This window comes from Xenopus tropicalis, chromosome 5, assembly GCF_000004195.4.
Source record: "Xenopus tropicalis strain Nigerian chromosome 5, UCB_Xtro_10.0, whole genome shotgun sequence".
In the NCBI taxonomy this organism is placed as follows: domain Eukaryota; kingdom Metazoa; phylum Chordata; class Amphibia; order Anura; family Pipidae; genus Xenopus; species Xenopus tropicalis.
Genome location: NC_030681.2, coordinates 115,232,038 through 115,257,941, shown reverse-complemented (window position 1 = coordinate 115,257,941; position 25,904 = coordinate 115,232,038). Strand labels below are relative to the sequence as shown.

Sequence of the window (25,904 nt, the reverse complement as noted above, 5' to 3'; positions counted from 1 at the left end):
GTCTGACCCTGGTACCAATAACCTATCCCGTAACCTGTGCTGGGTTACCGAGATCCATTCAGTTAGAATCCCTGGTGATGTATACTTAGGCTGAGATAATAGATGAGGGCTAGGTTTTCAGAGAAAGAACCACTTAGAGAAGTTTCTTTATTGACTATACCCCCCATGAGTACTTATTTGTCCATAACATTTCATAATTATAAGTGGCCAACAGTCAGGGGTCATAGACAGCGGTTCTCAACCCGTGGGTCGGGACCCCTTTGGGGGATGAACGAGCCTTTCACAGGGGTCGCCTAAGACCATCAGAAAACACATATTTCCGATGGTCTTGGGAATAATTTTATGGTTGGGGGTCAACACAACATGAGGAACTGTATTAATGAGTCGCGGCATTAGGAAGGTTGAGAACCACTGTCATAGACCAATATTCTGTTACTTTTTTGCCATTGCAACTGGAGTCAACATAAAAGTGTGTGCATCCCTGTCTATTTAAGGAGCTTCTAGATAGTAAGAAATGTGTTTTTAGGAGCTCTTGTCACTTTGCCTTGGTGCAGCAGCCCTATTTGCTAATGCTAACAGAATTACTAGCTTGTACATTTGTGAATGTGGTGTATAGTCACAAATACTACCTGGCTCCTTTATTAATAGATGTGTAAGTGCAGTATGTTAAAATGGAAGCAATTTAATGACACTCGGTTTTTGAAACCACACCTAAACTCATTTCTACAAATCATGAAAAAAAAAAGTAAAAAAAAAAAAACCAAATGTTAGTAAATGCCCCCCTATATATTGTGCACACATTGATTTTGTTCATGCATTCCCTTAATTAAAGAACCTTTCACAAAAAAGCGCATACATACATTACATACATGTAATTTTATTAAAATATTAAATACTTCCATTCTTTACAGGTGTTTATTTCTAAATGCAGCGTTTCTAGTGCAAAAAAATAATGAAAAAATAGATTACATTTTTAATATAGTCTACTATATGGCTTTTTGTTGCACTCCAGTAAAGTGCAGTATATATATATAGACTTAGCTTTTTATACACTGTGTTACAGGCCTGGACTGGCAAGTTGTGAATTCTGGCAAATGCCAGAGGGGCTGCTGTAAGATGCCATAGACTGTCACTATTCAAAGGGCTGGTGGGGGGCTGTTTGGGCCTACTTTGAATCCCAGTCTAGGTCTGCTTTGTTCTATTTTCAGGGGTTTCCATCTTAAGCGTTTACATGAACCTTTAAAACCATGATGTAATAACAAGGGTGTTTGCCCTAAAGGTCCCCAGAATTAAGTTGATAAAACATACCTTTAAGTTGGGAATACACCACTTGTCTCACTGTAGCCTTGCATATAGGGCTGCTGGGAGCTGCAGTGCAACAATTGGTCAAGCCCTTAAGGAGGTAGATCACTAGAAAATGAACTTATAGTACAGGTATGGGATATCTTATCCCAAAACCCATTATCCAGAAATGTTCAAATTACAAGAAGGCCATCTCCCCTGGAGTCCATTTTAATCCAATAATTCTAAATTTTAAGTTGCTTGGGTCAGAGACCCTGATAAGCATATAGTAGTTTAACTGCATGACAGGAATAGGGATAATAAGGAGGCTAATAATTAAAAACTGGCCCATCTGTAATGATACATTTTTATAAATTTTATAAACTTCGATTTAATTAAACTGTTGTCTCACCTGTTTAATTAAGGCAGAAGCTAGATCCCATTTCCCTAAGGTGGATAAAGCAGTGAGAGCCGCTTATATGTCTTGTCAGGTTGATATGTGGCCGATTTAGTTTTCCAAACTGTTAGATTCAACCTCAGACTGAAAATGTAATCACAGAGGGCAGGGCAGTAATCTTAAAAAGGGCTTGAATCAACAATGACTATTAACTAAAAAGAATGTCAATCTGCTTGAGATATGGTGAAAAATGGTAAAAAACTGATAAATTGACCAGCCATATCTTCCAGGGTTTTGGTAGTTTTATTGTCATTTTGCCACAGCAGCCTGTCATGTAACAGTAGTCAATGATTGAACTGCACTATCAGTACAAGCCATAAAGTGTTTAGGGCAGGATTGTCTTTCCATGGGATTAACCTGACTTCATTCTATTGGGTAAGACATACAGAGTGGTACACTAAAGTAGGGTGCATTTCCCCTTTACATTCTTAGTATTTTTAGCATATTTCTTCCAATTGGTATGAAGGCATCTTTCATAGTGTATAAAAATATTTCTTTCCTACATATTTGCATTGTACTGAAGCATTTAGTTTGCCTGTGATGTTGCTCTGCATAGGCAAATTATTATTTTCTACTCTTTCTACTTTTGACTTTCAAGACAATTGGCTTAACTGACCAGGTGGCATTGTTGTTTCAATGTCATTATATTAGCACTGCAAAAAAACACTATTATCTTGAAAATAAGAAAAAGATGATGTAAATAGTAAAAGTGCTCAGGGGAGCAATTTTACATTCATTTGTTCTGAGGGTTTTTATTTTCTTGATCATCTATGGTGATTGCCTCATATAACACAGGATAAATGGCAGCTCCCACTTTTATTTATAAGAGAAGTACCGGGAGAAGAGTTTTATGCACAAATAAAACAATATCCTTTGAAGATGAGTAGAGGGATATCAGTTTTTTAGCCATTATTCTTGGCCTAAGAACACTTCAGTTAGATGCTCAAGATACAATGAATATGTACATTTCCATGTCTTCCATGCACAATGTTTCTTGTCTTTCCAAATTGCCACAGGTCTCTGGGACTAGCTACACAAATTATAAGGATGATTGCATTCACCAGCACTGTATTGGTGAGGGAAGGCACAGACTCATCCCTGCTTTATTCCCCTAACTTTTGTATCATTCAGAAAGCGGCAGAAGATGCAAGTTGCAATAAGTCCCTGTCCTTACCACTAGCCCTATGGCATTCATCAGTACAGGGCTAGCCTGCGCATCCTGATAATGCATCTCATGTCCCAGACTGCACCCCAGAATGAGGGCAAACAGTGCTCTTTGAATGAGCACTAAGGGTCATGATAAGTGACTCCTTATGGGAATTAGTTATATTTTATACCATAATGTAAACTCTAATCCCAAATTATTATTGGTTTTAAGTGTGCACCAGCCTTAATAATAAAAAAAAAAAAAGAAATTTGTTAGGTCAACGTTTTGGTGTTGAAACACTTTCATCAAGACAGAATTAACTCTGATCAAAGCTGTCTGTTGTTTGTTCAGGTTGACGTGCAGCGACATTCTCATTCAATTGTAAGCCACCAGAAGGCTGCAGCTTACAGTGGAAGTGTACACATTCTATGTATATATTGCGTGTGTATGCCTGTGTCACCCAGTATGTGCTCATTTCTTTGTCATTAATTAATTTTTATATGGGAACCTAAAGGAGGGGCATGGGGCAGTGAAAAAGTGGGGTAAAACAACAGCCAACACTACCAAGTAGAGCAGCCAGTGTGTGAGCTTTGAGTGCGCCGTATGATAGTACACCATGTGCCATTTCAGTAGGCGACAGTTAAGGACCTGCGTTAGTAAGTGCATCTACGGAGCTGGTGGAGTAATCCTGTTCCTATTTGCCTAGTCTAGAAGCTATCCCACCATTAAAATCAGAAGTATCATTTTCAAAAACCTTGATATAAGGTTTTTACAGAAGACAAGCATTCTTTGTTCTATTTGAAATTCCCCAAGAAAGTTGATCCTTCTTCTGATTCAGTGCCTGAGCCATTCTCAGCATTGTGGGAACACTCATAATCCACTTTGGGCGGCTTCCCAGGAATCCAGACAATATGGAGGCTGCAAAATATCATTTCCTGAAAGAGAAACATGCGGGTTCTGGTCTGTGCACACATTATGCTATGTAACTGTAACTATTTAAGGCAAAATAAAAAGAACAATATAGTGTCATTTTCATGGACTGAGCACACTAATAAATAAAAGTACTACTAATAGGTGGGGTTACTGTATATACAAAAAGCATGGGTGAGCACTTATAGAAAATAAAATAGTTTCTAGATATCTTAGTGACAAAAATAAAAGGGTCACTGATATTTCACCAAAAAATGAATGTTTCATATGTACTGAAGTATAATATAGTGTTGCCCTGCAATAGTAAAAACCGTATGTTTAATTGAGAAACATTAACATAGTTTATATAAATAAGCAGCCGTATGTAGCCCTGGGGTAACCATTCAATCTGTAAGGCTCATGTTTATACAGTAGATAAACAGCACAGAATACAGTGGGTTATCAACAGTGCAATTCAGACTACTAACATACAACATGCAGGCTGGGTGTGCACACCAAGGAACACTACAATAAACACACCTTGGATATACACTATGTACACTACGGAGGTTGGGTGCAAGTGAAGAAGTTAATGTACAGTACACAGGATTGGTATGTGCAATATGAGGTAACTAAATTGCTGCTACCCTCTCATTCCCACCCTTTATCTGGAAGCCAGTACTGTTAGTCAGGATTTAGCTATCCCATACCTCAGTTGGAAGTTCATGAAGGAGGATGTCGTAATCAAAAGCGATTGAATCATCTTTCCGGGGCTGAAAATACAAGTTTGTTATGTTGATTATAAACATTGAGTTTACCAAACAAATAACCAAATGCTCAGGTTCTCTCAGCACTGCTGTGTGTTTGGCCTAAGGCTTTTGCCACATGGGGCAGTTTTTAAGCCGCGTATACGCTTATATGAAGTCCAAGAAAGACCCCTCCATTTCAATCTGTGCTCTGGTGTGTCTGCACCCAGAGACACTGTATTGGCCTTATACACCTTTACGCAGGCTGAGAAAATGCCCCTTGAGGCAGCAGCCTAAGCCTTTGTCTTTCTTAATTATCTAAATAGTATCTCTCCTAGAAGAACATACATATTAAAATATATTGCTTCTAAGGATGTAGAACTGCTGGGCATCTGCCATAGGCTGCACTATTTCACTTAACTAGAAGAGCTGCAGTGCCTATAGCATCTATTACAGCTTCTTGCATGAGAAACAGGGTTGGACTGGGGAGTGCAGGACCCTCCCTGCTGCCCAGGGACCCCCACACCAACCCACACTTTAGTGCACTGGAGGGAGAGAGATCAAAGGCTCAGGGGAAGCGCTGATGGGATAGGTTCTGGGCCTGCGGTGTCAAATGGGATTTTTCCCTGTGTACCACCGACCCAGTCCAACACTAATGAGAAAAATTTGATTTTAAGGGTTCCATTTATTGGTGAAACAAAAGTAAAATGGTACCTATCCAAGACCTAAACACATAATAGTAATTTGTCAGTGAAATGATACAAATTGTGTTTCCACTTTGCCATTTGGATCAACAATTAGTTCAAAATATTGGTGCTAAGTAACAGAATATGTGTCACGTGACTCACTGAAACTGGGGCATTATAATGAATAATGTACCCTCTGTTGTAAAATACAGTGATATTAGAAGTCACCTCAGAGTTCCAGGACCTGTATAAAAACACTTGGTCTATATATGTCCATGGAATTCCTCTGTCACTTTTAACATCCTTTCTTTTACCACACGTGTGGTACAATATACCCTATATTAATGGGCTTTCTCACAGCATGGTAATCCAATGATAAACTAGTAGTAGTGTTATTCAAAATGTTTGGCAAACTAGAGCCCTCCCAGTGTTTATCTGTAGCATGGGTTGTGCTAAAATGTTATGATGCAAATGCCAAGCCACGCTGTGACATGGTCACAAAGAAACAGCTGCTTTCCATTACGCCAGGCAGTTGCTCATGCCGCTGTCAGCAAGATAAAAACTAAATGTCCTTTTAAAATGACTGCTGTACAAGCTGCAAGCAAAACAAGCACATGTATTCTCTGCAAATTTACTGGGTAGTTTAGAGAAATATGAGTGCTCAGTTGATGTAGTTCTAACATGACATATTCAGTTCATGTTGGGCTACATACCCACATAATGATATTGGTCAGCTATGACTGCCAGGCTTCTGTAACCCAGTTCTGTAACAACTCCAGTCTAGGGAGATCTATATAGGCAAAATTAATTCCACATAAGAAACACCTGCACTGGGGTCCTAATTCTACTATTTTCCCTACCAAACTGGACAAAGGGTGAGCAAATTATATGCATAACTCATACAAATAACAGATTCCCTCTTTTTTACCTCTTCTTCCCTGGGCACAGGGTGGATGGATCTACAGAATCCATCCGCTTGTGTCCCCTACTGGGAGCTGCTGAATGTTTGTGCATGTGGGTTATTTTATGGAAAGAAAACACATTAACAGGCCCTTTTAAACAAAAAATACATTTACAGCAAATGCCTTGCATGCATGTGTGCACTGAACTGTTCTAGACTAACTCATTGCCCTGTGGCTCAGAGCATGGAAGGGGAGGGGGATACATAACGCATGTAGAAGCATTAATCCATGTCTTATCTTTTGTGATGGGGGAAGACAGAAATAAATGATTTAAGCTTAACTACACACTTAGGCCTCTTAAATGCCCCATGATTGTCTCCCACCTTTGCTGTAATTGTCCTAAAAATGCCAAATTTAACTTGCCCTTATTCTGTTCTTGAAATAAAAATATTTACTTTAGCATTAACCTGAATTCCAACTTATTTTAAGACACAGGGGGTGCAGACAATATGGTAGCTAGCATTGCTGGGCTTGATTCCACCCAGGGAACTATGTGCATGGTCTGATTTCAGTGACCCTACTGTACTCTGTATACATATTTGTAAGATACAGGGAAGGGCTTCTACGTGCTGGTCAGCACAGTACATTTCAGGTTTTATTGAAAGTATTAAGCCATGTATCAGCTTCTATGATTAGTAAAGCAAAATATACTGTAAACCTTTTAAGGGTAACTACTGCATTACCTACAAATATACCAAGTGCATTATTCTTTTGGCAATCAGGTATGTACATGTGTGTGTCTGTATGTGTGCATGTGTGGTTGAGACAGGGACAGCAGGTTTCCTGTCTGAGTAATGTATTGGCATTTAATATAATAATAACATTGCAGCTTACTGTTAGTGTCTCTACCTATCTTACCATTATAGCAGCTTTCAATACTAAGAAAATATGAGAACTCATTAAGGTTCTTTTTTTTAATATATAACTTAGGTGAAATACATTGTATATAATTAAGATGTATTATTAGGTCATCCTTCCCTTTATTTACCAACTCCTTAGCATCATCAAAAAAGCAGCTTGAAGTACAGCAAACTGCAGGAAATCTGAGATGTGACCTTGAGAGAATGTCACAGTGGCACAAACAATGTGGCACATTTCCAAAATTTGACGTGCGGTGCTGGCCTCTAGCTGTGTTGAACAACTATGGCTAATATATAAATATAATAATTGCAACCACTGGTGCTCCAGCTAGTGTCAAACTGACAATGCAGACTGTTGCTCCAATGCTGAGTTGTAGTTCCAGTAGAGTTTGGCGGCCACTGGTTGGGTATGGCTGACTCATCTAAGGAGGAAGGGAGTGGTGGATGCACAACAGCTGGAGAAAAGAAAGGATTTGCCAATGTATAAAACATGATGTATATTCATGAGAACTGAGCACATTAAGGCTTCAGCAGCGTACATGTTAATATAAATTCACTGATGCATATGGTTCCACCCACAGCTTGTTAACTTCCCAGAACCATCACTTTATTTCCTCAGCATCAGTTTTTGAGGACAAAGTGTTCTGGAGAATTCCAGGCACGTAACGCACACACAGGAATAGGCATCCTCCCTACAAAGCCCAGTCAAGGCTGTGGGGGATATTGGGAGTTGTAGTTTAGCAACATATGAAAGCCTACAGGTTTCCTAACCTACATCATAACATTTTCCTACACTTTCCTAACATGTTTCATTGCAAACCTTGTTTACTGCACATGCTGTATATTCTTAAAAGTCATGATTACACAGAAATCTATCTATTATATATATATATATATAAGCTCCTCTTACCAGCTGCTGCACGGTCTTGATCTGTGCCATAGTGTAACTGCGTTCCTCTGAGGTCTTTTCCCATATTGCAAAGCTGCTTCCCATAATGGCCAAGTACCACACAGGCAGCATATCGGGATCAATGAACCCAAAACTGTCTGATAAATGGAAAAAACACAAGGGGTTATTCCTTAATCCTGATATGAAGATTGTGTTTATTATTATCATCACTTTTAATGCATCAGTTTCTCTAGGTCAGAAGATTTGAATTGGTTCAAACTGACTGCATAATTACCAAAAATAATGCACAAAGTATACACGGATTAAGTGGGCACAGAGGAAGAAGATGGATTTATGAATTTCCAAGACTTTCAAGAGAACAGAATCATTATTTGCGTTCTTTCTGAAAACAGCATTAGTGAGCCCCTAGATACAGTATGGAGAAGAAATTCATGACAAAAATACTACTATTTCTGTATACTGACAATGAATAATCATGTAGGGCTGTCCAAATGTAGGCCTGCTGGCCAGATGTGGTGCTCTAATGTATTTTTCCATCCCATGTCTGCCTCTGGGCTCCACAGACTGCTGTTTATCATTTTAAAACATGAAGAAAGTCAAATAAATGGCCCACCATATTAAAGAGTCAGGCAGCGCTGGCAGAGGAGCAGGAGGCTTTTCAGGCAGTTTGAATGAGCTCCTATACACAACATTGCATACAGTTTAGATGCAGTATGTGCAGATAGCAAGGGCATGCACTGGAAATAAGGTGGGAGGGGGACAACAGCTACAATGTGGCGGACAGAAAGTAAACTCTGGGCATACCATAGGATTATCTTGTAAGACTGCAACAATGGCTAGAATTGGCAATATTCATTGTTACAATTTAGACACAGAGAACTACAGTCAATGATATACTCTGTTACCGGCATCAGTGAATTGTGCCCAATTTCCTCACAAGGTTGTCACTGACAGTGTCCTAAGCCCTTAGTTTCCACTCACCCAAATTCCAAGGGTTGTATGAAAGGACCCCCCCCCCCACCCACTTGCTTTGGAGTTATACTGTGTATACCCCTAGAACTCAGGCAATGGATAAACAGTGCACCATCCAAAGTGTTACCTACCTTTCATAGAATTTAAATTCTGCAGGCAGTTCTGCTGTTTTTAAAAACATTGTACAAGTGTGGTATCTTACTACACTTATATTAAGCCAGATTGCTAAATAACATCACTCTCTACATGTTTGACAGCCTGCAACTTACCAGGAATGTCCTTTCCACTAATGGGTGTTATTTGTTTCTTCATTTGCCTGTAAAAATTATAATCATCTTCCCGTGCCTTCATCAGGCTCCCGCTGGTAGAGCAGTTGACATGTATGGCTGGCTTTGCCTGTCTCTGTCGGAAGAAAACTGATGCAGTGCATACCCGAACCTCCTGCTACAATAGAGAAGCAGAGATAAGTGCTGGTAGTCATCACTTGGCCCATACACCCTCCTTACTTTCCTATCTGAAGACTTTTAAATTATAGAACCCCTGAGATATACTCCTGTCTATCCAAGTCATTTACATGTTGTTTGAAATATGTCCTACTAAGTAGGCAGGGTATTGTTCCATTTTGGTTCTAAGCAGGGCATGAAACTACCGCAATAGTAATATAGCAAGTACAACCACTTGAGCACAACTAGAAGCCTAAAAAGGCCTTTTGTTTTACTTGTTGATCTTTGTATTATGCTCATAGCTCTTAGTGTACCCTGAAGTCCATGATTACATATATATATATACAGTGGAGGAAATAATTATTTGACCCCTTACTGATTTTGTAAGTTTGTCCAATGACAAAGAAATGAAAAGACTCAGAACAGTATCATTTCAATGGTAGGTTTATTTTAACAGTGGCAGATAGCACATCAAAAGGAAAATCGAAAAAATAACTTTAAATAAAAGATAGCAACTGATTTGCATTTCATTGAGTGAAATAAGTTTTTGAACCCTCTAACAAAAAAAGACTTAATACTTAGTGGAAAAACCCTTGTTTGCAAGCACAGAGGTCAAACGTTTCTTGTAATTGATGACCAAGTTTGCGCATATTTTAGGAGGAATGTTGGTCCACTCCTCTTTGCAGATCATCTCTAAATCCCTAAGGTTTCGAGGCTGTCTCTGTGCAACTCTGAGCTTGAGCTCCCTCCATAGGTTTTCTATTGGATTAAGGTCCGGAGACTGACTAGGCCACTCCATGACCTTAATGTGCTTCTTCTTGAGCCACTCCTTTGTTGCCTTTGCTGTATGTTTTGGGTCATTGTCGTGCTGGAACACCCATCCACGACCCATTTTCAGTTTCCTGGCAGAGGGAAGGAGGTTGTCGTTCAGGATTTCACGATATGTGGCTCTGTCCATTTTCCCGTTAATGCGAATAAGTTGTCCTGTGCCCTTAGCAGAAAAACACCCCCAAAGCAAAATGTTTCCACCCCCATGCTTGACGGTGGGGACGGTGTTTTGGGGGTCATAGGCAGCATTTTTCTTCCTCCAAACACAGCGAGTTGAGTTCATGCCAAAGAGCTCTATTTTGGTCTCATCAGACCACAGCACCTTCTCCCAGTCACTCACAGAACCATTCAGGTGTTCATTGGCAAACTTCAGACGGGCCTGCACATGTGCCTTCTTGAGCAGGGGGACCTTGCGAGCCCTGCAGGATTTTAATCCATTGCGGTGTAATGTGTTTCCAATGGTTTTCTTGGTGACTGTGGTCCCTGCTAATTTGAGGTCATTAACTAACTCCTCCCGTGTAGTTCTAGGATGCTTTTTCACCTTTCTCAGAATCATTGACACCCCACGAGGTGAGATCTTGCGTGGAGCCCCAGAGCGAGGTCGATTGATGGTCATTTTGTGCTCCTTCCATTTTCGAACAATCGCACCAACAGTTGTCACCTTCTCTCCCAGCTTCTTGCTAATGGTTTTGTAGCCCATTCCAGCCTTGTGCAGGTCTCTGACATCCTTGGACAGCTCTTTGGTCTTTCCCATGTTGGAGAGTTTGGAGTCTGCTTGATTGATTGATTCTGTGGACAGGTGTCTTTTATACAGGTGACTAGTTAAGACAGGTGTCCTTAATGAGGTTGACTAATTGAGTAGAAGTGTCTCACCACTCTGTGGGAGCCAGAACTCTTAATGGTTGGTAGGGGTTCAAAAACTTATTTCACTCAATGAAATGCAAATCAGTTGCTATCTTTTATTTAAAGTTATTTTTTCGATTTTCCTTTTGATGTGCTATCTGCCACTGTTAAAATAAACCTACCATTGAAATGATACTGTTCTGAGACTTTTCATTTCTTTGTCATTGGACAAACTTACAAAATCAGTGAGGGGTCAAATAATTATTTCCTCCACTGTATGTATATATACACACACACACATATATATATATATATATCTCCCAGCTGATGGGAGACTTATATGAAGAACAATCCTGTGAGGCTGCAGGTTAGAGATCACAGGTATGATTTAATAATACTGCTATATCTGGCCATGCTTTCTCTCTCTATGCTCCAGGTTATGGCAGGAACCTACATAGCAGGCACAGGAATGTACTAACAGTCTATTTTCAGTACTCTCGTGTGCTCAGTACAGCACCATCCTGTCAACTCTCCCCATTTTCCTGGGAGTTAACTGATTTTGGGCTCCCTCCCCCAGGCTTCCATCACTATTCAGCATTGCCCCAATTTTCTACTCACTGCTGGCAAAATCCAATGTCAGTCTGGGGTTGAAAAATGGAGTGGGGGCACTGTGCACCGCATATCCCCCAACTTTATACTACTAAAAGTTGACAGCAATGCAACACACACATTAGTCTTATCTCCATTACTGCTCACTAACAACCCAACCGCCCCATTCAGCAAAATCAATCAATGGATTAAGCAAAATAAACACATACAAGTCAATGTACTTACATTGGTCTGATAGTCCTTAGTTGTAAATTCAATGTAGAATTTGTCCCCTATCTCTGGAACAGACTATAAGAGAAAAGAAAATGTCAGTAGTACAATTTACCCATCCTCTTTCTTTCTTTCTCCAATCCATGATCCATCAGTGCAGCAGAGACAGAATTTAGCCTGGGACCCCAGTTTTCAAAAGGGATGCTCGAATGAATAATTGCATATTACTGCATTTAGTAACAATTATTAAAGGAAAACTATACCCTTGAACAATGCAGGTCTCTATAAAAATATATTGGATCAAACAGACCATATATAAAACCCTGGTTCATCTAAATCAGGGATCCCCAACTTTTTTTACTCATGAGCCACAGTCAAATGTAAAAAGACTTGGAGAGCAACACAAGCACCATAAAGGTTAATGGAGGTGCCAAATAAGGGCTAAGATTGGCTATTAGGCAGCCTCTATGCACACTGTCAGCTAACAGGGGGCTTTATTTGGTAGTAAATCCTGTTTTTATTCAACCAAAACTTGCCACCAAGTCAGGAATTCAAAAATAAATGTGAAATAAGAACAATACACGGGAGCACTTACCGCTCAAACCCAGGTGTGCTACTCGCAACCCGCTCCCAGATAGATCCCAACAGTAGAAATACTAAGAGCGGAGCAGCACAAGGGTAAAAATAAAAATCAGTCTTTATTCCATCATCAGTAAAAAGCACATGTACATCCCAATGGACCTACGCTTTATGCGTTTCGTGGCATATCATGTGCTTTTTACTGATGATGGAATAAAGACTGATTTTTATTTTTACCCTTGTGGTGCTCTGCTACTTTTTTCTTTGTATTCAAAAAAAACTACCTGGTTTGGGGGCACTGAGAGCAACATCCAAGGGGGTGGTGAGCAACATTTTGCCCCACAGCCACTGGTTGGGGATCACTGATCTAAATAAACCATTTTCATTAAAATTCGCTTTTTATTAGTGCCACTAGGTAATCTAAAATAGAAAACTGATTTCTTAAAGGTGGCCATACATGTACCAATAATGATCTAAAGATCGTTAGTTCCCTCCACTGACGTTCAGGCCTGATATGGAGGTAGAAACAATATGGATTCTACCTCCACATGCCGATTCAGCCCTAAACGCATATTACTATCTACTGCAAACAGTCTCAGAATATCACTATCTTTACATATTCATGACCCTGTGAAGTGTTGCATAAATGTGTCAGAACTATTAATAACATATAATAACAAAAAATAATCAGTTCTTGTAGCACAGTGTAGGCTTTTAGTGCTGGGTCTTTGTACATACTGTAGCCTTATATTACTTCCAGCTGCCATTAAGCCTTTAGCTTAAGTATGCATCCGCAAGTGTATCTGAATGAACTGGGGCTTAAAACCACCCTGTTTACCTCACTAAAGATCCCTCAGCAATAGGAAAGTAAACATGGTTTTAAAGCTTAATTGCATATTAATGTACAGTGTTGCAAAAGGGGTCAAGGATTATAAAGAGAAAGTTAAAAAGTGTCAAATTGCTCAGAGTGTTCTTACAAGTACTTTTTGCAATTTACATAATTTTTTATCGTTTTCATGATATTACCAATTTTACACCACTTTTCATGTACAGTAGCTATTAAAGAGTTAATTGTCTGATGGAAAAAGTGTCTCTGGTCTCTGCACAGTTATCTCCGCTGCTGGTTTAAATGTTAAATCTGACAGCTGACGATTAGTGACAGAATTGTATAGAGATGTGGGATACTTACTGCATTAGACATTTAACCCACTGCCGGGGTGGCTCTGCAGTGCTGCTTTTTAGAATCATGATATTAGTGGTGTAAAACTGCTAATATTATGAAAAAGTCAATGCAAATAGCAAAAGTGCCTAGTACTTTAGCTCTGCATTAAATACATCATCATTTTCAGTGCACCAATAGGCAATGTATGATGGGCTGAAAAGCCTCTGTCTGCCTCGCTGAAGATCCTTTAGTAAAGGTTGAGTGAATACGGCCTTAATGCTTAAATAAAAATTGGTTCATGGATTTTAAATGCATTTAAATGCACAATATCTAACAAAGCAAAAAAAATACCCTGCCTGCAGCCACTTGATTTCAATTTGCCCAGGCTAATCTTTTGTCAGACACTTCCCAGACTTTTCCTAAATGTACTTACTGTTACGTGTGTGGCTTTATCTGGCTGCATTACGGAGTTATTGATGCGTGCGTTAGTCAGTGATTTAACAGTTCTCTTTAATAACTGAACAAATGGTTCTGCGGGGTTAAAGCAATTTCTAAATTTGATCCTAATGGCACAGCTTGTACCTAGAAAAGATACAATCTGTACTTAGTTAGAAGAGCACTATCTTGTCAGCCGTTCAAGAGAAAGAGCCCAGTGTGCCTTCCCGTATCTCTGTGATAAGAAGACAGTGTGGAGAATTCCATGACAAGGACGCCTAGGCACTGCAGAATATATATTAAATTGAAACGTAACAAGCTACACTTAAGCACATGTAGGGGCTTATTTACCACTGCAAACACAGTGGGCTGTTTTGGACACAATTTTTATGCATAAAATGACATATTTTCCCACACAAACACACATTTTTACAAATCAAAAGCAACTGTGCTCAAAATTGTTTCAGTAGTTATTGATTAATTTCTGGAGCTATCAGTTAAAATAACATCTGCACGTGATTCGTTTGCCCCAAGCCCGCTACACCTTCAGGGTGGCAGTAGTGCCAGAGTTCCCTCTTGTCATTAGAAGCACTTGAAAGCAACGCATCAGACTGGGGGCACCATGGGACATGATGCAAATACACACAAACGAGAATGTGTTGAGACCAAATAACTTCAATAAAAGGCATCAATATGCCATGCCATATGTTGAACGTCCTGTACACAAAGGATTAGATCAGCATTTTGCCTGTTCTGGTGATAATATCAAAAGTCAAAATGCACACCCAGAAATGTAGAGGGCCCTAGTGAGGCCCTAATTAATGAGCAATATCAATATATCTTGATAGAATAGGTCAACTTACTAATATTTTGGGGTCCTAAATTAAATTTGCTGGGGGGCCCATTTTCATCTATTTAAGCCACTGAATTCAGGTATGGGTACAGATATCTGGCTTCTGCTGCAGGGACCCATTATTTATATGAAGAGAAGTGCTGAACCCATAGCTTTACAGTTTCCTGACAGAGGTGTCTTTTTTCATGGTGCTGTAGACTAAAGTTCTACCTTCAGCATTTTAGCTACCAGGACATTCCCTGCTGGATATTTCATCCTTCACCAAGTATAGGAGCAGGAGCACGGCCCTAATTGACTGATTATATGTGACTTCTATCTGCTACTGAGACAAGTGACCAGAGCTAGAGAGCTACAACATATCCTTCCAGTGACTTGTTACCGTGTTGCCTCTTGACTTGTGAAAATGCCAGAGTTATTAATGCCAATATTTTCCCCCAGAAAAGCTTTCCCTATAACTTATAACTCCACGTTTGTCCTTTTTTATTCAGCTCATAGAAGGTTCTTGAAAAAGCCACTGCAGCACTCATTTTACATTTCAAACAACAAGGGCACAGTTATTTTTAAAACACCAGGCTGGAATTATACAAGCTAGGTTTGCCTGTAGTTGTTTGGAGCGGCCTACATACACAGCACTCTATAAGCACAGAGAAGCTGGTTAGATACCAGATGAAGAAGTGTACCATGCATGATTATAATATCTGCATATTCTGTAGCACTGTATGTAAGGCTGTATAATATGTTGGGCTGTATGTGCTTACTGGGTTTTATAGTATGTATCACACAAAGTGGTACAAACGCATGTTCCAAGTACTGTAGACTTGTTAGTTAAATATGACTAGGAGACACCCACTCACTTTCTGGCTGATTGCCATATGGTATCAGCACTATCAATTAGGCCTCGCACATAAATCCTGTGCCGGCTGTTGATGGAAGCGTTTCTGTTGAAGTCAAGCAGGGAATGAATCCTCACACTCTGATTTGGACAATTATTTCTCACACAAGAACAAAATGCAAAATCAAATTAAATGGGCTTCTGGTAGCATTACTGCATGTGTCTGAATCAACTAAATGGTTTGCGCCGCACTTTTATCATTGAAAAACAACTGGATGTGAATTTCAAAACATAATTTGAGGAATAGGGCAAGTCACAGGGCTCCTTGGAAAGTGGGTGTTTCCCAGTAATCAGTTGTGTGGATACATGGGGGAGCTGCCAGGATGTTACACTTCAAGGGGAATATTTATTAACATTGGAGACAAGCATCACTGGTGATGTTACCCATCATAAACAATCAGCAATTAGATTTAAACGGTCATCTACAATTGTCCATAAATATGCCCCCTGGTGTTCTATAAGTATAGTATGAATGTAAAATCATTTGGGCAGTTCCATCTCAATTGGATTATAACTGGGGCCGCTATAGACTGAAAGAGAACGAAGTGCATTAATGGGTCAATGTGGTCCTAGCCTAGTCAGTATTAGCGAACTTGCCTGATATCTAGCCAATCCCTGGGATGACTTCGATTGGCAGGCAGTCATTTTGGCACCATTCACAGGCCAAGTGCTACTAAGTTTGTACAATTTTCAAAACATGTATGGCCGCCTGCCAAACCCAATCAATATCCATGCACTAAGGATATTGGTTGGTTGGGGGACCAGGCATATTGCAAAATCTTCTTATGCACTATATCGCCATTGTATAGTACATCAGAACAATAGAAAGGCAATCATAGCATGTATGGTTATCAATTCGACCAGTTGGCTGGGTATATCTTTTACTATTCTACTGTTTATGACTAATTGTAGAGCTTAGGAAGCAAAGCACTGTAATGTAGAAATACCCCTTTGCTGGGTTTAAAGATTGTATTTATTTAAATAAATAAATATATAAAATAAGATTGTACTGAATTATCAATATGAATACACTGTATATAAAATGCTGTTTGAAAGGGAAGTGCAATATTGTTGTGACAAGAACCCCCAAACTTATGCCATTTTATAGCAATGTTGTTATCACTGCAAGTGTATCTGCTATATGTGAAATACTAGGCAGCCTCTGGACAAGCAGATAAAGTGATAATCCCCATTTGTGAGAGTGCAATAATCATTTAGGTATCAGTTGAGTTACAATTAGAAAGTTCACTGATAGGTATTTAAATTTAAACTGGCAATAATCAAAACGGATACAACCAGTTATAATGTCATATTGTCTGTTATTACCACTATCTCCTGGACGCTGACAGGAGAAAGGGGAAAACATCCCCCTTTAATGAGGAATTTCCTGTTTTGGTATTTTGCTCACAGCTGGGAAGTCACGCCAGAGAAAGAGTTAATGTCCGTAATACTCTGGCGTGGGCTGCACAGACGAGCCACCAACCTCCCCAATTCATTAAAGTGGAGCTGTGGTCAGATTTCTATAGCACGGATAATCCTGAGCTGAGATTCAAATATGGCTTTTTCACTCCTTGATCCTTTCGTCCTTTCATATTCCTCCTACGCTGCTCTGAGCTGATGCTTAATTGCTTTTTTACATGGAGAAATGTTGTTTCTACCAACCCCAGCATGGGAGAGGCCGGTGGGCTGGTAGCCAGACCCCTGCTAAATAAACTCCGCTGGTGGTATCTCTGTGATTTAATTGCATTCTGTTTTATGTAAGAAACCCCAGAAACTCTCCCTAATATAATCTGTCCTTTGTATCACCTTTAATAGCTGCCATGTAACCACTGCCTTTAATAGTTGGTTCTATTTTTATCAGGGTAAGAAGTCACATAACTCTGACTGCTCTCGCTAGTAGGAAACATTTTTAGAACCATATTTGTTTTTAAAACATAATCCGCAGGCAGAAGTGTTAGGGCAAAGAGTGAAATATAATACCATTATTACTTGTGTGTTTACATACCAGCACTGAATGAGCGCCCTTAAACAAAATATAAATAAAGGCTGCACTGCAGTACAGCATGATCCCTCTGCACAAAAATACATAATTTATATCACATCATTCAGTTAAAGCCAATACAAGTATGCAGTCTATTATGTGGAAACCCATTATCCAGGAAGCTCTGAAATGCAGAAATGCCATTTTACACCAAGTTCTAAAATGTAACATTTACATTGCCTGCAACAGCTTTCCATATTTATTGCATTTATGCAGTTAATATTGGGGGGTATACATTGTTTCGGAGGGACAGGGGCAATAGAAAAGGAGGAGGAGTGTGTCTGTTCATTAAGCAGGAATTAAAAGCAAATATTAGGGAGGAAGTGATGGGGTTAACAGAGGGAGCTGAATCCTTATGGGTTGAGCTTCTCACAGATAGTAAAGAATCTACCAAGCTAATTGTAGGGGTATGCTATAGACCCCCTAATGTAAGCGAAGAGGAGGAGGCCCAGCTCCTGTTGCAAATAGAAAAGGCTGCTAGTTTGGGGCAAGTGATAATAATGGGGGATTTTAATTACCCTGATATTGACTGGGGCAATAGTACTGCCAGGACAGTAAATGGGAACAAGTTTATAAACTTGCTGCATGACAACTTTATGTCACAGGTTGTTGAGGAGCCAACCAGGAACCATGCTATATTGGATCTAGTGATCTCTAATGACCCAGAACGTATAGCAAATGTGCAAGTGGTTGAACCCCTGGGTAATAGTGACCATAATGTTATTTCATTTAATGTTTGGTGCAGGAAACAAATTTACACTAACCCCAAAAATTTTTTTAAGTATATTAATAGTAAAAAGATGCAGGTTGAGGGTGTGGCCCCATTGAGTTATAGTAACAATATGGTTACAGCAGATACAGAAAAGGCAGATGTGCTTAACCAGTTCTTTTCTTCTGTGTATACAGTAGAGGAGCCAGTGGGCCAAGTCCCACCCAATAGCTTCACTGTTGCCTCAGCTCCAACTACACAGTGGTTGGCACAGGATATGGTGCTTAAAGGGTTACACACGATAAATGTAAACAAGGCACCTGGGCCAGATGGAATAAATTAAGTAGTAGTAAGTTTGACATCCGTGGTGGGCAAGTTATTTGAAGGCTTGTTAAGGGATCACATTCAAAATTATGTAGTGGAGAATGCCATTATGAGCAGTAATCAGCATGGCTTTATGAAGGACAGGTCATGTCAGACCAATTTAATTGCTTTTTATGATGAGGTAAGTAAGAAGCTGGACAGTGGGGATGCAGTGGATATAATCTATTTGGATTTTGCCAAAGCATTTGATACCGTTCCCCACAAACGACTGCTTTCTAAGCTAAGGTCTATTGGTCTTAGTGAAGCCGTTTGCACATGGATAGAAAACTGGCTACAGGATCGGGTACAGAGGGTGGTTGTTAATGGTACATTCTCTACTTGGAGTAAGGTTCTCAGTGGGGTCCCTCAGGGTTCTGTACTGGGTCCACTTTTGTTTAATTTGTTCATAAATGACTTAGGGGAGGGTATTATGAGTAATGTATCAGTGTTTGCAGATGACACAAAACTCTGCAGACCAGTCAATTCTATCCAGGATGTGACATCCCTGCAGCAGGATCTTGACCAACTGGCAATCTGGGCAGCTAAGTGGCAGATGAGATTTAATGTGGATAAATGTAAGGTCATGCACCTGGGATGTAAAAATATGCAAGCCCCGTATACCCTTAATGGGACTGCACTAGGCAAATCCATAATGGAGAAGGACCTTGGAGTCCTTGTAGATAATAAACTTGGCTGTAGCAAGCAATGCCAGGCAGCAGCTGCAAGGGCAAACAAGGTTTTGAGCTGTATTAAAAGGGGTATAGATTCACGGGAGGAGGGGGTTATTCTTCCCCTTTACAGAGCGCTGGTAAGGCCCCATCTAGAATATGCTGTTCATTTTTGGTCTCCAGTGCTCAAACGGGACATTATTGAGTTAGAGAGGGTCCAGAGAAGGGCAACTAAGCTGGTAAAGGGTATGGAAAGTCTCAGTTATGAAGAAAGACTGGCCAAGTTGGGTCTGTTTACACTGGAGAAGAGGCGCTTAAGAGGTGACATGATAACTATGTATAAATATATAAAGGGATCATATAATAACCTTTCTAATGTTTTATTTACCAGTAGGTCCTTCCAACGGACACGAGGGCACCCACTCCGTTTAGAAGAAGGGAGGTTCCATTTAAACATTCGGAAAGGATTTTTTACAGTGAGAGCTGTGAGGTTCTGGAATTCCCTCCCCGAATCAGTCGTGCTGGCTGATACATTATATAACTTTAAGAAGGGGCTGGATGGATTCTTAGCAAGTGAGGGAATACAGAGTTATGGGAGATAGCTCTTAGTACAAGTTGATCCAGGGACTGGTCCGATTGCCATCTTGGAGTCAGGAAGGAATTTTTTCCCCTCTGTGGCAAATTAGAGAGGCTTCAGATGGGGTTTTTTGCCTTCCTCTGGATCAACTAGTAGTTAGGCAGGTTATATATAGGCATTATGGTTGAACTTGATGGACGTATGTCTTTTTTCAACCCAACTTACTATGTTACTATGTTACTATATGGAGGCCACCGTCTGGGGATAGATCCAACAATAACATGGGGGCATTCCATTGAAATCAACCAATTTCTACTTTAGAAATATTTCCTTTAAACAGTATCTTGTACTTGATGGTATTTAAGCTGAATAAATCCATATTGGTAGAAAAACAATGGGTTTATGTAATGTTTAGTTTTTTAGTAGACTTAAGATAAAGTGTTACAAGATACAAAAAAGACCCTATCTGCAAAACCCCAGGTCCCCAGAATTTTAGATAATAGATACCGTACATTAATATCCTCCTTCAGCTCAAGTGCAATACAAAAAGAACAGAGCTGCCATAGTTTATGGCCATGGAAAGGCATTCTCCTTAACATATAGATGGCACCACAAGATGGTGCTGTTTCACTGATCTTTAAAAAAAATGCTTTTACAGAGGTGCAGTGGCCCAACACCATACAGACACTCCCCACAAACAAATCAGGGGTTTTACTTTACAGTTGACGACTGATATCATAAATAGTAAAACAACATGACAAAATTTCCTTTGTATTTTTCTATAAAAGGAAGCTTACTAATATTCTAATAACTACTTTCATCTATAGCCGCTCCAGAGCCCACATATAAACTCCCTTCCTTTACATCTAACTGTGCAGCCAATGAATTCACCTGGAGTACCGGTAAGTGCTTGGTGGGGACCTAGATTGTAAGCTATACTGGGGTAGGGACTAATTGGAAGATAAATTGAAGTAACTCTAAATAGCATTAAGAAGATCTATTTATTTATTACTCCCAACCCATAAATATTATTTGCTAAGTGATTCTGTCACTGGCAGAAAAATCACTAATAAAATCATATTATTATTATATAGAAGCACACATATATGAGGTTAAGAACCAAATTTGTCTTCTATAAGCCACTATAAGGAATGTCTAAAGGCCTTATGATTGTCAGTCACTTCTCTAAAGAAAAAAGCAGCAGCCAATGGGCTATGTATGACCACATACAGTATAGTCTTGGCCTAAGATGCCACTGCCCCAAGCTGCTTGGCCACAACCTTCCACAATCTTAAAGTGCTTTACAGAAAATGATGTACCTAGGTACTGCCTGGTACAGCCACATCCCACCATTAGGTACATCATAAACCTAATGCCATAATATGTCAGTGTGTGCACTCACTCAGGTTGTTTTTTACATTTAACAAACAACCTTACAACCTTATAGCATGCAAAATACACATTTGTGAACAGTCAATTCCTCCTATATAGCCTTATTCTTGTAAGACTTGTAAGACTTGTATGCACTTACCGTGAAGGTGGATACAAGGATTTGGCTTAAACTGTGCTTTTTATATAAGGAAACCAGTCACCCAGAATTTTGTCAGAATCTTTCACAAATCACAACACCCTATAGCCATGTGTGTTATAGTTCACCTTCAACAGAGTATCACAAAAACTGCATTCCCTTTGCTCTGCTGTCACTGTTCTAATGTGGTGTCAGGGGAATGCACATAAGAGAGATGGAATGTTCTGTACGCAATTAGAGATGCCCTCCCACGTACTTATTGACCCTATTCATTTAAATGGCCATAAAGGTAATGTAAATGTCAGACAGTTAATATGTAACTATAAATTGCATTAAACTGTAACCATGTGTTATATTTTCGTTATTGAATTTACATTTCCCAGACTATTTCGCAATATAAAAAAACAAGCCCATCCACCTCCAGATTAAGTCATCGGAAAGGTTCAGACATACTCTAGAACAGGGATCCCCAACCTTTCTAACTCGTAAGCAACAGTCAAATATAAAAAGACTTGGAGAGCAACACAAGCACCATAAAAGGAGGCTTTATTTGGTAGTAAATCTTTGTTTTATTCAACCAAAACTTGCCCCAAGTCAGGAATTCAAAAATAACTACCTGCTTTGGGGGCACTGAGAGCAACATTAAAGGGGTTGGTGAGCAACATGTTGCCCACGAGCCACTGGTTGGGGAACACAAAGGGAACAGTGCTTTATCTACTGGCCTTTAATTAATTTATATTGATATATATGGATAATAGTACTTAGGGGGGTTTATTTTTACTGGCCTCTAATTACTTTATATTAATATACAGGGATAATAGTACTGGGGTGGCTCTATTTAGGGTGGATACACACAGAGCTACTTAGTAGCAGCTACTTGTCACGACTACTAAACACCAGAAAATACCCTGCCATACACAATACTGGGAATTGCCCAGTTATTAGTAAATCATCAGCGTTGTCTATTTTTGTAGCCATGATAAGTAGCTGCTACTAGTAGCTCTGTGTGTCTTCACCCTTACTGGCCTCTAATGACTTTATATTTATATATATAGGGATAACAGTACTTGGTAACTCCACTTCTTATATTCAGGCTTCACAGGCTGCTGATTGGCTGCCACCTCATGAATGCATGAATGTTTTGTTTGCCTTGGGACATGAGTATTTTCTATGGCCCCTAGGAATGGCAATTCCTTTGCAAAGCCCGTAGTAAAGTTGTATTCAGCACTGGATTGTTATGGGAACTGGCTCGCCAGTCACTGCTATAGCAACCAGCAGTCAGAAACTGACAAGGTTTTTATTAGAATGGTGGAGGGGGTGAACAAGCTGTTCTCTCCTTAAAGGACTTGTATTCATCTTTTGCAGTCAGAATTGGCAAAACAGATGATAAACCCTATTCACTCATCTATTGAATTACAACTCCCAGGATCACACAATTAGGGGCTTCTGTGCAATAGCTGCACATCATTGGTTTAAGATATGTGCCCCTGCTTCTTCATGTATCTAATTGTTGAGGTAAATAATGAACATCTGGACCAATGCTTTGTGCAAGGTACTGGTTACCCATCTTAGGAACAGTGCACAGAACCAATGGTGCTTATACCCTCCTGCACAAACAGTACAGTATTTTCCGCTCTATAAAAAAAAAAAAGCTGTTTAAGGCCTTTAGGACCAGATAACTGCCCAGAGTCAGGCAGAACAAGAGCAGATACTATCAGCGGCTAAAATAACACCTGGAACTGCTAACTAGGGATGCACTGAATCCATTTTCTGGGATTAGGTCAAATCCCAAATCCACCGTGAAAGATTCCGCCGAATCCCAAACAGATTCTGAACCCTAATGTGCACATGCAAATTAAAGCAAGAAAGAATCAAAGAGAACCACGCACAGGGTGGCATAAAGTTGTCAAATTCTGTGTTCATATGATGAAAAGTAACATGATTTTAAGGATTTCAATTTGATTTAGCCAGGTGCTTGGATTCAGCTGAATCTAAATCCTGCTGAAAAGGCCAAATTCCTGGCCAAACTCCATATTGAATCCTGTTGCATCCCTACTGCTAACAGATGGATGCTTCCCTTTACACTGTATGGGGCTTCCCTGCCTGTGGCACCAGGGAGGCAGCACTGAGGGAGAAGAGCAGTTATAGAGAAATATGTGTGTGTCAGATATGGGTCTATGGAGCTCATGTGGCCCAGTGTCCATACTAAATCCAGTCTCAGCCTTTGTACCACACACATTCATTCTGTAGGAACGCGCCCTGATTTGCGTAACTGGCAGCGTACAATCCAAATAGCACATGTGCACTCACCAGAAAAATCAATTCATGCACCGTTATAGCAACCACTCAGCTATGCAGCCCCCGCAGTAGCAGCCTGCTACTTTTACACTGATTTGGGGCTATTTCATGGTAATAAGGCAAATAAAGGATAACTGTTTTGTAAGAAATGCAGATGTGCCTTGGGCTAATGCCTGCAGGGCTTCAAAAGGGAACTCAGCGCTCCTCTTCAGGTTTTACAGAACTTCAATTTTCAATTTAAGTTATTGGGGGTTGGAGGAAATTGCACCCATGCTTGAAGAAACAGTAACACCAAAACATGAGGGTTTTTTTTTAAAGTAAATAAAATATAATGTACTGTTGCCCTGCACTGGTAAAAGATGTGTGTTTGCTACAGTAACACTGCTATAATTTATATAAATAAGCTGCTGTGTAGCCATGGGGGCAGACATCAAGCTGGAAAAAAGGAGGAAAAGCACAGGTTAGCAGATAACAGATACACTCTGTAGAATACAATGGTGTTTTATCTGTTATCTGCTATGTTTCTGTGCCGTTTCTCCTTTGAATGGCTGCCTCCATGGCTACACAGCAGCTTGTTTATATAAATTTATAGGACAAACACACAAGTTGTACCAGTGCAGGCAAGCAGTACATTATATTCTAATTACTTTTATACACTTTCATTTTTTGGGGGTTAAGGTGGCCCCACACGTGGCGATCTGACAATGTTTTGTGCGACCATCGGTTTCTGGTGATTTAGAAAGAGTGAGCTCCAATACATCTTCCAGGCAAAAGAAGTACCCCCCAAGATTCTATTGGACCTAACTGTGAATCTGACCCAGGACTTGAGTGAGACTAAAGAGAGGGAGATAATGAAAAGTTACTTGATTATTACAGAAACAGTACATCATTTTTAATTGAGCCTTGGAGCCCCAGTGGGGCAGTCCCTAGATTTGGTATTGTGTATCTGTTACCTGAGATAAATCCTTTCCCTGCAAGGATTTGGATTCCTGGCGCACGTAACAGGAAACTACTACTAATTTAGCGCCATAGAAAAACCAAAGCTGATTTTAGGGAATGAGCAATCTCCATATAAATGTGCACCTGGTTTCATTGCTTCAGAACCTGTGATTCCTGCTAATGGTTTTGTGCTGCTATTGGCTGCCCAGGTACCCCGGTGCCGCTATTGATCCCAATGCAGATAGGTAACTAGAGACGCCGCAGCGTTATGGAACCCACAGCCGCACTGATGCGCCAGCACTCACTCACCTTCACGGTTGCCTTCCTGACCACATCTAGGTACACTAGCTGGTGAGGAGAGCCCGAGTAGTAGTTGAGATACTGCACTGCCACCCTGCCGGCTTCCCTTGCTGCTCGCTGGGACGTTGGGATCTCCCGGACGGACCATGTTCCCGGAGATACGGCGAATGGCATGGCTTGTATGGCCAGGGGCAGGAGAGCGATGAGCCAGAGTAGCCGCTGCTGCATGTTTGGTGCTGGTGGCGCTAAGTCAGGTGTCACTTTGCGCCCTGGAATGTTCCCCTCTAGACTGAAACACTCCTACTTATAATCAGCTCGTCTGCGCTTCAACCTTTATTCCTTGCAGGGTCCTCCCCTCCGAAGGTGGGTGTCATTACAGAGGCTGTGATTGAAAGCCAACTCCGCCCCGCTTCCTTGTGCCCCCCTCCCACCTTACTGTGTAACCATGTAGTTCCCCTACATCTCAGCCCCTAATGATGAAATTGCTTCCCAGAAATATTTCCCTGTTCCTGACCTATTTTGCCCAGATCTCATTCTATCACCATCCATCATCCCACCAACAGCAGCAGCACATGGTCTCTCCTATTGTGGATTCAGATAGAATAGCTATGGCCATAGAATATCATCCCCAAGGCATCATGATAAAGGCAACCAAGCAGGTGGAAGAATACAGCCCTACATTTTTTATAAACTGCAG

General features: G+C 40.3%; 1 protein-coding gene across 1 annotated transcript; it reads right to left on the bottom strand.

The window, feature by feature from the left end:
- Nucleotides 1-861: 861 nt before the first annotated feature.
- rarres1 (retinoic acid receptor responder (tazarotene induced) 1) lies at nucleotides 862-25,522 on the bottom strand. The gene is given in 6 exon segments (NM_001127974.1): nucleotides 862-3,820; nucleotides 4,505-4,567; nucleotides 7,959-8,095; nucleotides 9,200-9,374; nucleotides 11,879-11,941; nucleotides 25,217-25,522. Coding segments are annotated over 6 exon segments (798 nt in total). The 5' UTR covers nucleotides 25,436-25,522; the 3' UTR covers nucleotides 862-3,679.
- Nucleotides 25,523-25,904: the final 382 nt, after the last annotated feature.